At 42.4% G+C, this 14,441-nt stretch overlaps 1 protein-coding gene across 1 annotated transcript in view; it reads left to right on the top strand.

Moving 5' to 3' along the window:
• The window catches only part of arrdc3b (arrestin domain containing 3b), a 9,748-nt gene extending 3,296 nt beyond the window's left edge, over positions 1 to 6,452 (top strand). The window contains exons 2-8 of the mRNA XM_012849670.3: positions 1,038 to 1,119; positions 1,479 to 1,626; positions 1,745 to 1,847; positions 1,970 to 2,226; positions 4,156 to 4,309; positions 4,415 to 4,569; positions 5,545 to 6,452. Of these exons, the coding sequence (XP_012705124.1) occupies positions 1,038 to 1,119; positions 1,479 to 1,626; positions 1,745 to 1,847; positions 1,970 to 2,226; positions 4,156 to 4,309; positions 4,415 to 4,569; positions 5,545 to 5,622 (977 nt within the window). The 3' untranslated portion in view covers positions 5,623 to 6,452. The remainder of the gene's footprint in view (positions 1 to 1,037; positions 1,120 to 1,478; positions 1,627 to 1,744; positions 1,848 to 1,969; positions 2,227 to 4,155; positions 4,310 to 4,414; positions 4,570 to 5,544) is intronic.
• Positions 6,453 to 14,441: the final 7,989 nt, after the last annotated feature.

Genomic DNA, 14,441 nt, shown 5'->3' with positions numbered 1-14,441 from the left:
TCATTTTGGTTCTGATTGCTACAGATAATTAGCTGGTTTTATAGCTGTGCTAAATCTGGGTAATAACATGGTAATACATCCTCAGGCTATGAACTCAGCAAAATTAACGCGGAATCAGAGAACATTGAAATCTTATCTTTTTTTTTTTTGTCCATTTTGTTTTCAAAACTCTATGATAGAATGTCAAATTCTTTGTTACAAACTAAATAATGGAATCTGTGGTGATGGTTTCCAAACTTTTCATCTTCTAACCTTAAAAACAACAGCAAAGCGGTGAATCATTAGTGCTTGATTAATTAAACATGGGTATAACTTACACACAAACAACATCATGCGGCTTTTCTCATCTTTTAAGTAGGGTGTACTGTTTAACCCCAGTTTTTCAACATAACTATGCTTCCCCATTGTTTTTTTGTTATTCTGTCTAATTTCTGATCTCAACACTGTGACTTATTGATTTATTCATAATCCAAAGTGGTTTTGCAACCAACTGTGGGAACTAGTGATTTATGGAATTTATATGTTATGCTAAAACAAAGAACAAACCCAGACAATCCCAAACAGATGATCCCACATCAAATCCAGGGGAATAATCTGCTTTTTCTTCCAAGCTCTCGACAGACATTAAACATTCAAGTCAAATTGGGGCCTGAAAAGGCTGCTTTGTTGTTTCGTAATAATACATTTAAATATTTTTTTCTGGCATTTACTAGAGCATTGCAAAAAAAAAAAGGAAAAAAGAACCTATCGGACAATCTTTTGTCAGTCTTGACATGGACAGGAAACCAAACTTTTCTGAGAGTATAAGAACAGATGAGAAATTCTCAACAAAACGACTTTATCTCAATTATGGAGCTTGGTTTATTCGAATTTGCTCTCCAAAGAATTGTGAATTGTGTAAGCTGGTGTAACGCTGAGTTAAATGTTTGTAATTTTCTGACCAGAACCAACATGTGTGTCTTGAGTCCCTGACAGGCAGCAGTCGGCTCCTGCTTCAGGACACAGCAGCATGTGAACCCCTGTTCTCTGTGTTTCAGACGAAGACGCTCTGGAGGAGGGCCTGACTGTTCTGCACGCCGGCCTGCACGAGTTCGCTTTCAGCTTCAACCTGCCTCAGATGTAGGTGTCCACACAGAACGTATTCCGCTCTGCGTTTATTCTGCAACAATTCAATGAAATAGAATTTTAAAAATCTTAGGAAGGCTTGCAACAATTCGCATGTAGCGAGTTTCTTTGACAGAGCTAAGTATCTGAGACAGTTATTTGAGTGTCTGAAGGGGCCCCACACCTCCGCCTGGAGCCTTAACTAATCTAACTAGCCGTGTAAGGAGCAATTAAAACTAACTCCATCTCAAGCAGCTTCAGCTCTAAAGAAATATGGAGTCTCAGCAGCAGAGTGATTAAGGGCAGGGCTTGAATTCAGAGCGGACCACCCATGTTTTGGGAATCTCACCCCTCCCCTCGCCTCTCTCCCGCAGGGCTCTGGCCACTTCGTTTGAAGGGAAGCATGGCAGTGTGAGGTACTGGGTGAAAGCTGAGCTGCACCGGCCCTGGCTGCTGCCCGTCAAAGTCAAGAAGGAGTTCATTGTGTTCGAGCACATTGACATCAACACGCCCCTTCTGCTGGTAAGACCGGCTGCTTTGCTCTCAAATGATCAGCGTCTCAAAAGTGTATCGCCTGCAGCCTAATCAGACGGTGTGTGTGTGTGTGTGTGTGTGTGTGTGTGTGTGTGTGTGTGAACAGGCCCCGCAGGCTGGAACAAAGGAGAAGACTCTGTGCTGCTGGTTCTGCGCCTCGGGTCCAATTTCCCTCAGTGCCAAAATCGAGCGAAAGGGCTACACACCAGGTACGCCACGCCTCTTCTTCACATTCATCCTCCTCTTCCTCTCAGTATTCCCCTCTAAAGTTTCACCTGTGTCCCTTCCTCTCTCAGTCTGACAGACTGATCTCTTCTCCCCTCTCCCCCAGGCGAGTCCATCCAGATCTTTGCCGAGGTGGAGAACTGCTCGTCCCGCGTGGTGGTGCCCAAGGCGGCGCTGTACCAGACGCAGACCTTCTTTGCCAAGGGCAAGGGCAGGCAGATCCAGCAGCTGGTGTCCAACCTGCGCGGAGATGCTCTCCAGCAAGGCAAGAGCCAAAGCTGGGAGGGCAAGCTGCTCAAGATCCCCCCGGTGTCCCCCTCCATACTGGACTGTCCCATTATCAGAGTGGAGTACGCCCTCGTGGTGAGTGCAGGGTTCCCTGATTACTGCCAGATAATAAAACTGACTGCTTCGGCATTACAAAGAGGGAGGATCAATAAAAGTATATGCTTCTTACTTCCTTTTGAGACGTTAGGTATTTATGCACATGTGTAATGACTCTACATGCTCAAAATGAAGATTTTAATTAGAATTTTACTACAAAAGTAACTGTTTTGTATAGTTCTTATATTAAAAAGCTCTGATAAACAAAATTTGTTATCCTTGCCATAAAGACATGAAAAGAATACACAAAACCAGTTATTAACTACACTGTAGTACACACTAGGTGGCTAATTAAGTCTGTTTATTGCTCTTTGGGAAATTTTCATATGCTACTTATTTGCTCTCATCCTGTTTCTGTATGCAACAAAGGGGCTTTGCACACTTTTGAGACTCCCTCATCAGAAATCTTGAGTTGAGACGTACCTGCAGTTACTGCAGATTTAATAGATTTGTAGATAATTGTCAATTAGATCCCTCCCCTTTGTATTCAAATGCAGGTTTCTTGTGTTTGCTAATGGGATTTATGATTATGCTACACATGGCTAAAAGTATTAGCACCCTGTGTAAGCAAGTACAATTATGTCAAATTCAAAAAAAATTGACATAATTTTCATTTGACATAATTCAAAAATTTGACATAATTCTGAACTTACAGGGTGTAATCTAAAATTCTCACACATTTCAGAATTGCACCAATATTTTAATGAGTATGAGATTTTTAGTATTTTAGTGTTTTATTTATCCTTATTACAGTTTTATTGTATTTGCTATTGTATGATTGTTATAACTGTGAGGCACTTTGGTCAACTCTTGTTTTATTTATGCTTTATAAATAAATTGGGCATTGACATTTGAACAGGAGTTGTGTCTAAAGAAATTAGATAATATAGAATGTAATGGAATAGAATAGCCTTTATTGTCATTGTACCAGGGGGTACAATGAAATTGAAGTGGCTCGCACTGAGCTACCGTACACCACAGTAACAAAAGAAGTAAAAGCATTTTATAAAATTTAAAAGGGTCACCTTAGGATGTGAAAGATATTTAACACTTTTTTTTTTCTAGTTTGCATTATAAGTCATTAGCGTAAGAAGTTAGGAGTAACAGCTCCCCTTGTGGTATACGAGAGAAATAACAACTTAACGGAAACTTTAAAATGCCTCTCAGCAGCCAAAGAACATCAAATGTTATAGTTGGCCGGGATGTCGATGAAAATATTGTTAGTTGTAATTTGGCTCTAGACCATACAAGCTAAGATTAGCACCGCAGCACAGCTAGCTGCCACAGGATGATAGAAGAGTAGGTGATTAAAAGCAAACGGACATTTTTTGCCCCTAGCGGCAACCATATATATTATTATGGATATGTTATTGCTGAGAATGTTGCACTATTATTGGTCAGCAGCACAAGTCTGTAAAAGAAAGAGACAAAATACAATTACACCTGATAAACGAGGGAGCATCCACATCTGCGCATGCTGTGCGCTGTGTTAGTGTCTCTGCAGTCCTCTGGCAGGTACTCCTGCATGAGGAGACAAATGAAAACAAAATAAACTCATCAGGTTGATAAGCATACGTCAGTAACAGGCCAGTTACTCATTTATGCTGATGAAGTGTCGACACAGACTCATAACGTATCGTTCAGTGCTGATAAAGCGTTAAGGACAGCACACATGCATGGCTGCTCCGTTGTTTTTACTTCTCCGGCTTCTTGAACTTCAGCTCAGTTGATTTATTTTGGGTAAAGTGATATGAGGGCTCTGCTCAGAGCGCCATTGTTTGATGTTTTTACTGGAGAAAAGGGGAAAGACGAGGTTAAGATGTCGGAGGCAGCAGGGGGTTAGAGGCCAACACAAACAGGCACAAGTGGCTCCTGCTAACTTGAGAACATGTCTCTACCCCCCCCCAGGTGTACGTAGACATTCCCGGAGGGTTGAACCTATCGCTGTCTTTGCCGCTGGTCATCGGCACCATACCGCTCCATGCCTGCGCCAGCCGCACCTCCAGCATCAGCAGCAACTGCAGCTCCGTCACCTGGATGGGTCTGCCGGAGAGACCTGAGGGTACGTACGGGGGGGGGGGACACAGCGTGGGCATGTTTTCTGCTCTGACCCACTTTTGGAACAGAACGATATCTTACACCTGCTTTCTCCCCCCCCCCCCCGCAGCTCCGCCGAACTACAGCGATCTGGCAATATCAGAGGCTCACAGGCGGAACTGCCTGCAGGGCTGTGATAGGTCTGACGGGGTGGGAGAGGACCAAGGATCTGTGCTGACATACATCACAGAGTTCAGATATCTCCCCCCGCCACTCTACTCTGAGGTACAGGAAACCCACATCCACACAAACAAGCATGCCAGTAGTTTGGTCTATAAATGTAAACAACGCAAACCGAGGGAAACGCTTGTCGAAACACGCAAAACACACGTAAGATGTACTCAGAATACGTAAGATGCATTCAGAAAGATGTAAAAAAACAATGAAAACACACGTCTCTGACATTTCACATAAAGTTTAACATAGGAAGAGAAATATGTACAATGCCACAAAGCAAAGCAATTCCCTCAGAAGGATGGAACAAGCATATCTGCAAAAATGTGATGTGCAATATTTTTTGCTGCCTAGACATTGTAACGGCATTTGTTCTGCGAGTACAGCAAACGCCTTTTCTGCAACATTGTACCGAATATTACTAAATAGGTCAATATGTAGAAACTTTTGAGACTGCTCGTGCTTGGAAATAGAAGCCAACAAAGGATTCCTAGAATCTAATCCTAACTGGGGACAGGCATTGAGAATTAGCCTTGGCTAAAATGTTGGAGTGTGTGACATGATTCATGAAACACCCTTGTCCCTATCAAATAAACGAATAAATAAAAAAAGCTTAAGTAGTTTAACCTAATCGATTAAGATGCAACGAAAAGACACGCACTGGAGTATCCAGTCTAACATGTTTCGAAATGATGAAATCATTTGGACACAGTTTTTAGTTAAGATACATTTAAATCAGAGATGCATAATTCAGAGTTTTGTGGAGGATTTCTTATCTCTGCTCTTTGTTAAGTTTTGCAACACTTTTATCAGTCTTAGCCAATTGGGATTTTTCTTTCTGCTCAACAACGTTCAGAATATTTTCCTTGCCAAGCCTTCCTGCTGTGAGCGGTCATTAATTATTTCTACACAATGCAGAGGCCACGTTTAACCCTAGCCTGCTCTGTAGCAGCACTTATTTAACTGTGTTAACTGGGCTGCAGAGAGAGGAATCAGAGAATTAACGTATCCCCCTTCCTTCCTCAGGTGGACCCTTACCCTGACACAGTGGAGGTCTGTGGTACTGCGGATGTCAGGAGACCCGATATGTGTCCGTCCCGCTGAAGGGATCCTGGAAAGCGTCTCCACGAAGCAGACAGCATCCTCCTCAGCCAGAAGTCCCGCCTGACTTCTCCACAGCATGTGTCACTACAGACGTGGCTGAACCTGTGGACAGCCAACCCATGGAGTACACGGTGACCCATAGACGAGATGGACCAGGGTTACGTCGGATAAACCATTTCCTGTCCTGAAGACAGGGACAAAAAGGGACGTCCTCTGACGGCGCTGTGAAAAACTGCCCCCCCCCTCCCCTCCGCTGCTCAGAAGACGTCTCCTCCTGCCTCATGGGGAAGTTTGCACATGCCATTCCAACCGTTCCCCTCCCAGAACGCCGCAGCTCGACACGCTTTAGCAGATCTAAACTCTGTAGTACTCTAAATGGCACATAACGACAAAAGCTATCTCCGCTGAAACGATAGCTGAGCTCCTGACTCAGGCCTCAAGGTGGAATCTGTCTCTTGTTGGGGAACCAAGGTGAAATTCTCTTCCATTCTGCGACACAAACCACAAAGAGACGACGACCACAGAAGCGTGTCGCATCAACGACCAAGGGCTTCAAGCTCAAGTTAAGTGTGAATGTGTGTGTGAGTGTGTGTGAGTGAGTGTGTGTGTGTGTATGTGTGTGTGTGAAGGCTACAGGGTGTGTGTCTACCTAAACATTGAGACAAAGCACAACTCGGACCAACCCAGACAGTACCACGAGTTGCCTGTTGGTTTCTGCTCTGAGATGAAGCCTGTGTAGCTGCAGATTCTTCCACAACACAGACGGACGTTAGAAAGCTTCGGCCTCGCAAAAAAAATAAATAAAGAAAAAAATATCAAGAAAAACAAAAGACAAATGTTTACAGATGATTATGTCAGATTAAGAATGTTCAAACACAATTTCTTCCACCTAAAATTTCAGATTACCAAGTGCAATATATTTTTTTATATCTGAGTTTTTTTGCACTAGTTTTTCATGTACTCTGTTGCTGTTTATTCCATTTTTGTGCATTATATATTATTGTCATGATCTCGTTGCTTTCACGATCAACTTTGGAATAAATAAAAAGTTTATTTTCTAAAATAGTCTGATGGCTCAGTCATTTCGCAGGTGAGCAGTAGCTCGATAAAGGATTTTAACCCTCTGAACTTTTACACATTGTGCCAGAGACCGCGATGCTTTTCATTGGGCTTTGGTTTGCTAAGCCACTGGATGTGGAAGAGTGCCCAGCTAGGGGTGATACGATATTAAATGAATAATTCTGGTTGCTTGTGATCAACTCATGTTTTCCATTAAGGGTAATGAAAATAAACCTAGCTGTCCAAAAGATTACTTACATTTTACTAAAGGCATATGGACACTTTTAAAGGTACACTATTCATCATGTCAGCAGTTTAACTTCGGCATCACCGTGTCTCTCTAACATGACTGCTTTATCCCAAAATGATCTGCAAAAGGTAAATGTAAGGAAACTTCACGTTATAAAAAAAAGAAAATCTCTTTTAGTTAAAACATAGGAAATAAAATGTCAGGCTTTCAAAATTTTCTTTGTATCGTAATTGTTAGACCAAACACACGTTACATAAAACTCATGTTTTATATGTGTGTAAAATATATTAATTTTTATGTTGTAAATGGTATGTTCAGAAAAATACTGACTTTGTTGAAGAGGTAGAGGCCTCAGAAATATTTGTATCAAAAATGATACATTTGGAGTGATAGGATCCATCCTACCTAGACGTTTCTTGCATTTCATCCACAACAGATGATAAAAGCAGAAGAGCCGTTTGAGTAATGAAGACATGGTGGAGCAGTTTGAAGCCACAGATTTCAGCAGGAAGCCACGTGTCGCTTGCCGTCCACGCTGCTTCTGCTTTTAACCGTGTCTGTTCCAAATGAAATCGCTCTACGTCACACAGACTTCCCTTCAGCTGTATTTTTGCTCAGAGCGCTAATTTACAGCCACAATGGAGGTTTGCAAGGCAAACGCATCTTATTGCTGCCCCTCTACATAATCCGACCGTGATCCGTTTAATACAGATGCAGGCGGATTTGCAGTTATAACAGTTCAAATCTATCCAACCACAATCAGATTCAATTGATCATAAAATATCCTCTCGTGCAGATTCACTTCTGTTCAACCTATGGCCAGCTCAAACTCACCACCCCGCTTTTCACCCAGATAATCCCAATGCTGCTTTGCTTTGTATCAGTCCATTCTGACGCCACATTCTAATCACAGATTTTAGTTGGTGCACGCGAAATGCGTCAATCTGCCGTACAAGTCGCTGAGAAATTCCTTTTTATGGCTTCTTACGGCAAATGGAAATGATTTCTGTATACATTCTTATATCACAAACGCTAAGACTTGAACAGGTGTGTGCCGACCTTCAAGATCCACTTTGGTCCCACTTCCATAAAGCCAGTGCAATTTCCTAGGAACTGGATTATCTGACTGAGCCCAAAGCAGCTTGAACTTGATCTTTCATTGACATCTCAGCACAGATTATCATTAAAGTGATGTTTGTTTCACATGGAGTGCTTTTGTTTCTGATACATGAAATGCATCTCTATGACATTTTCTAACTTCTAATTTGGGACGTAAAGGAAGCAGAAACAGTTCTTTCAGCTAAACCTTCAGATCAACTTTCCCCACTCCGTCAGGACACAGCAGGCGTCTATAGGAGTGCAGGGCAAACATTCAGAGATGGCAGAATCAGGGAGGGCAACATATAGGGATCAATGGAGCGTTTGGGAAGCAGTTTTTCAGGATCAGGAGGAGCTCCTCATCAGCTCCTATGAAAATATATCATCTTCACAAATTTTCATGTGCCTCCGACCACTCTGTTTTAATTTGATCCCTAAGAACGCAATGCACTCACGTACCAACACACACACATCCTTGTTTAACTTACATAGTGAGGACTGCGCCTTAACTTCCAAAGACTTTTATTCATCTTCAAGCCTTTCTAACCCTAACCCATCCTGACCCTAACCTTTGCCAGTTTATACCTATCCCTAACCTAAAGCTAAACCTTATGAACACCATAGCACTAAACCTAACCCCCAGCCTCGGAATAAAAGTGAGGACCAAAAAAGGCCCTCACTTTACATCAGAGTCCTCACTTCGCTAGTAAAACGAGCAAAAAGTGTTCTCGTTCAGCTTCAAGTACAAGAACACACACACACACACACACACACACACACACACACACAAATGATGAGAGGTCACATGAAAAATGTTTTGGCTCTGTTATACAGGCTCCTTGTGTACGGCTGATAAACAGAAACTGGTTTGAACTGGCTGGTGGAACAGGGAGAGGCAGCAGAGAGAGCAGAATAGCGTGGCATTGTCGTGGCAGCAGGGGAAGAAACGGTCTGGGACGGCAAATACCACACGGCGCAACGCAGAGGAACAACTATACATGTGAAACGATGAAATGATGGAACTGAAAAACACACCAATAAATATAAAGATACTAAATATTATCTGTATAGAACGTGTCAACATAGGTATGCAGGGAAGGCACTATTTACCCAGTGAAGACAAAAAAACACTATTATCCAACACAGTTTAAGTATGTAAAGTATGCATGTTTTGTACTTTGCTCAAAGACAGCTTTTCCTGTTTAATACTATTCTAGTAGATTCCCTGTTTGATACATCAGATATTGCCACCTGCAAACATTTTCATGGTCCAGTTTATCACTGTCCAACTCTGCAGGATTTTGTTTTGTAAATGACCAAAGCTTCTCATGCAGAGCTTTTTGACACTACAGATCTGTTCACCCATCCATCCCGCTCTACATTCACACGCTGACAACTTCCAGTCCAGTGCGCTGCCCAAGGACACTTCATTATGAGGCCGGGGAACACTGGACTCTCACTAGCAACCTTCTGATCGCCAGACTCGTCCCACTGAGCAACAGCTACAGCACTTGCACAAAGTAGTGCATTATGGGGAAGTTATAGAGAATAGATGAGAGTTGAATTTTAAACTTGTTTCACAAAGAAAAATATGAGCAGTGTGGTGTCCATTTATATTCAGCGTTGCAGAGTCAACGCTTTGTAGAACCACCTTTTGGTACCGTTAGAGCAGCAAGTCCTTTGGGGATTGGCTAGGGATGATTTGTGCTAAATAAAAACATCCCCACAGCCTGATGCAGCCATGACCATGTTTCCCCATGGGGATGGTGCGCTCTGTGGAAATGTGCAGTATTCCTTCAGACGTAACATTTTGCAGGTATGTTTTAATTTTGGCCTCGTCACGGTAGCAGACATGTCTTCTACGCAGCGTAACGCTTTGCTTTACACCTGCGCTGTGGATGTCTGCAGCATCTCCAAAGTCACTGTCGGCCCAGCGGCTGCTTCTCTGATTAATGCTCTACTTGCCAAATTCATTCCTGACAGCTCGGATGTTATTTTGCAACCTAACCCTGCTTTGAACCTCTCCACGGCTTCCTCCCTGACCCGTCTGTTGGCTTCCTTGGTTTTGATGATGCTGTTTGTTCACTAATGTTCTCTAACAGAGCCCTGAGGCCAGAGCCAGAACATAGAAATGCAAACTCGCACACTTTTAATTTGGAACCCATTTGGAAACCATGTAACATTTTACTTTGTAATGGGCTTCTAGTATTTTTGTGTCACAAAAACAAAAAATCCACAATCCCATGCAAAGAATCCCTAAACATTTTTTTTTTTTTTTTTTTTTTTTTTTAAAATAATAATTTTTTCCTTCCTTCTTGTCGCTGACCTTCAGGAGATGAGTTCCTTAGTCTATAAGATAAGACTGGAGCTCACTGGTCTGATGTTTGGCAAAACACAGACAACTAGGAGACAAGCAAACCAGGCCAACAGTGTCAGCTCTTTGGGAACAGCTCTGCTTCTAGATGCAGAATAAACAAAGGTACACACAGCAAATGTAACCAAAAACTGAAACTTTCGCATGGAAAATGGCAGCTAAAAGAGCAATACAGAGCAAATAGCATAGTTAAAAACTATGCTGGAGACAAAAGACACGAGTAAAGTTGTAAAACTGTGCAAATTAAACAGAAACACGACCAAATACTGGAACCCACTGAAGAAACTGGAAAAAGATTGAAATTTAAAAAGATTTTTTTTTAAAGAGTAAAATCTCACGATGTTGCAATATTAGAATATGTTTATCTGAGTCTGAAATCTGCCTTTGTTTGTTTTGCTGCAGAAATATGATATGCTGTGAAGTAATTTTTGCACAAATGTGTTTTCTATACAGCTCAAGCGGAAGTCGGTCAGGGAAAGCAAACAAGAAAGTGGGACAAAAATGCCACATCTTTTAGAAAGTTCTACATGCTATTACGCAAAAAGCTGTTTTAGACTTTTAAAATGCAATTTGCGCGAACATGTGACGTGTTTGCCTAACAAGCATATTCATGCATATATACAGTACATGCACACACTGTTGGCTTTCATGCAAGGTGCCCAGCAGGAATGTGGGCTGCAGGCCAATCACAGCCTGTCCTTGACGGCTTCTAAACAAAGCTCGGGTTGGTACGGCGACGAGCTCGGTCCGTTCACTTCGGCCATACGCTTAGTCCGGTCCAAAGCCCCGAATGCATTACGTGTGTATATGCATTCATCTGACGATACCCTCCTTTAGGTGTAAAACTGACAGAATGATCGTACTGTGGTGAGCTTTTCGTCAGCAGGCACTCTGTTGTTACTGTAAACACTTCCAGAGATATGGGCAGTCAGTGTAGGGGAGGCACACATCCAGACCGGGAGCACCAAATCGTCTGACATGTCAAACCAAAGATGCCTTCTTTGCTGTAAATACACTCAATACACTGGATGCCCCTACATGAGATCTGAACACTGGAATCATGATTTAGCAGTTTCCTAAAAGTCATTTCTGATTCCCTAAACTTGCTGCTGATGGAACTAGAAATACTCTTACTGGTCTGCGGCTTATCCGGGTCGCGGGGGCGGCAGACTAAGCAAGGATGCTCAGACTTCCCTCTCCCCAGACACCTCCTCCTGCAGCTCTGGGGGAAGCCCAAGATGTCCCCATGCCAGTTGAAGGACATGGTCTCTCCAGCACGTCCCGGGCTGCCTCCTGGGCTCTTCTCCAGGTGGAACACCTCCTGAGGGAAACCTCCTGGGGGTATTCTGAACAAATGCCCGGGCCACCTCAGCTGACTCCTCTCAATGCAAGGAGTCAGGGATAAATCTAATCAAGTTCAGCGAGCAACATATGCCTACTTTCTCAAATACTGCATCTAACTTCCCTGTAAAAAAAAGCACAGCCTTGTGGCTGCACACAGCTCTGCAGGGTGTGCATTCACTCCAAGAACAGTTGCATTGAATTTTAGGGGCAATGCACTATGATGGAGGGCCTTTTTTGATGGAAATAAAAAGCTCTCTGATAATTTATTGTTCATGGTGAACATGTCGTTGTGGAAGAGAATCTGCCTGGCAAAGTGCCGAGGAGGAATGAGTGACCAAGCAGGGAATGTGGCGCGCTTTGAGACAGAGGCTGGGTTCCCGAGCAGTTAGCTGGGACAAAAGCGTCTCAGATGATTTTGCTTTTTTTTATCTCACTAGCTACTCCTCTGATTCCAGATGGATGTGCTAGTGGTGCTGGAAGCTACCATCCTTCCATCCATAAAACAGCGCAGTATGTGCCTGAGGCTACAGTGAAACCAGAAGTGGCGATGGAAGTAGTGGGGGCTGCCACCACCTATTGATCCACAACTGTTGGTTACCAATCTGAACTGCACAAAGGCCAGAGACAGAAACGCTGCTGAACATGGAGCTGCATACAGGACTGTCTCAGAAAATTTGAATATTGTGATAAAGTTCTTTATTTTCTGTAATGCAATTAAAAAACATGAAATGTCATACATTCTGGATTAATTAAAAATCAACTGAAATATCGCAAGCCTTTTATTGTTTTAATATCGCTGATTATGGCTTACACCTTAAGAAAACCAAATATCCTATCTCAAAATATTAGAATATGGTGAAAAGGTATACTAGTAGGCTATTCAACTAATCACTTGAATCGTCTAATTAACTCGAAACACTGCAGGGTTTCCTGAGCCTTGAAAAACACTCAGCTTGGTTCAGTAAACTAAATCACAAGTATGGTAGTGGTTAAGAGACGACATAAGATTCTCACAGTAACTGGTGTACTGACCATGGCATTACTGTCCTTGATTGGCCTGCCAATTCCCCTGACCTGAACCCCATAGAGAATTTGTGGGGTATTGTGAAGAAGAAGCTGAAAGACACCAGAGCCAACAATGCAAATGAGCTAAAGGCCGCTATTGAAGCATCCTGGGCATCCATAACACCTCAGCAATGCCACAGGCTGATTGCCTCCATGCCACGCCGCATTGATGCAGTAATCTGTGCAAAAGCATTCCCAACCAAGTACTGAGTGCATTAATGGACATTTTCAAATGTTTGATTTTGTTTTGCTGTTATATATATTTTTTTTACTTGGTCTGAGGAAATATTCTAATATTTTGAGATAGGATATTTGGGTTTCTTAAGCTGTAAGCCATAATCAGCGATATTAAAACAATAAAAGGCTTGTGATATTTCAGTTGATTTGTAATGAATCCAGAATGTATGACATTTCATGTTTTTTAATTGCATTACAGAAAATAAAGAACTTTATCACAATATTCTAATTTTCTGAGACAGTCCTGTAGAGTTCTAAGGCCAAAAAGGAAGAAAAGACACGATCATTAACTCCAATAAAAAAACACCTTGCTCCTGCCAGTGGATTGACTTGCCTGTCCTTCCTCGTCTCCATCCAGTGAGACCAATTTCTTTTCTAAACATTCTCAGCTACAACAGCCTGTGTCTCCCCATAGTGGCCACCCAGCTGAGTTTCAGGACAGGTAACCTTTATACAATAAATATCTCTTTGCTTGCAAACTAAGTGTTGCTTGCACAAGGGTCTATTGGAAAATGGAGACATCCTAAGTGTGGATACTGACGTCTGGTTTGGGTTCTCTGGAGTTCCAAAGCCTTAGAAAAACGGCTTCATAAGCACTTCCAGAAGGGCCGATGTAAATTATTCTGTAGGTTGGTCATTAAAGGGGATTATGAAATTCCCTTCCAAAATATGCAGCTAGTCAAAGTCAACACAGGAGTTTGGTTTGGAAAGATGTTTTTGCCTAGAAATGTGAAATAATCACTTGAAAATCACATTTTGTCCCCGGGTTATCTTTGATGTTTAAATTCGTTTGATAACCTGAAACAAATACATGTGACAAAATGCAAAAGCAAAAGAATTCTCTAAAGGGGAAATAGCTTGTGTTTTAAAATGTTGACTCATGACGTGTTAAATTATTACCTGGTTATGTTTACCTTGTCAAGAAGCGACGTAACTGCAGTGACGGACTGTCCCGCAGTGGAAATGTTGACTCTGAGCTCATGCACACATTTTTATGGTGCCAGTGTTACTGCTGGTCCACAAAATGTTCCGTAAGAATGGCTCTGAGAACGCGACAAAAATTCTGAAGTGTTCGTCCGATCTTCAAATATCATCTGTGAGAGATTCCAACACAAACAGTGGGCTTTCTGATGTTGCTTTAAACAACAGCTACTAGAAACAAAGGTCATACTCTGAACCTGCAGTATAAGTCTGGTTTAATTGCGCTACTTTAATTCATGAACTCAGAGGTGGCAACCGCTCATGTTATGGTTCTGCTACGTCAGTCATGCTTGAACTGGGTGACCTTTGAGGGCGGGTGTGGTGGGGGGTGGGGGTGGGGGTGCTAAATCTTATCACTAACCAATGCCAACTCAGGAGGCCTTTCACATGAGACAAGCACATATTTAAAAA

The sequence above is a fragment of the Fundulus heteroclitus genome, chromosome 8, assembly GCF_011125445.2.
Source record: "Fundulus heteroclitus isolate FHET01 chromosome 8, MU-UCD_Fhet_4.1, whole genome shotgun sequence".
NCBI classification, from domain to species: domain Eukaryota; kingdom Metazoa; phylum Chordata; class Actinopteri; order Cyprinodontiformes; family Fundulidae; genus Fundulus; species Fundulus heteroclitus.
This window is presented reverse-complemented; position numbering and strand designations above follow the sequence as displayed.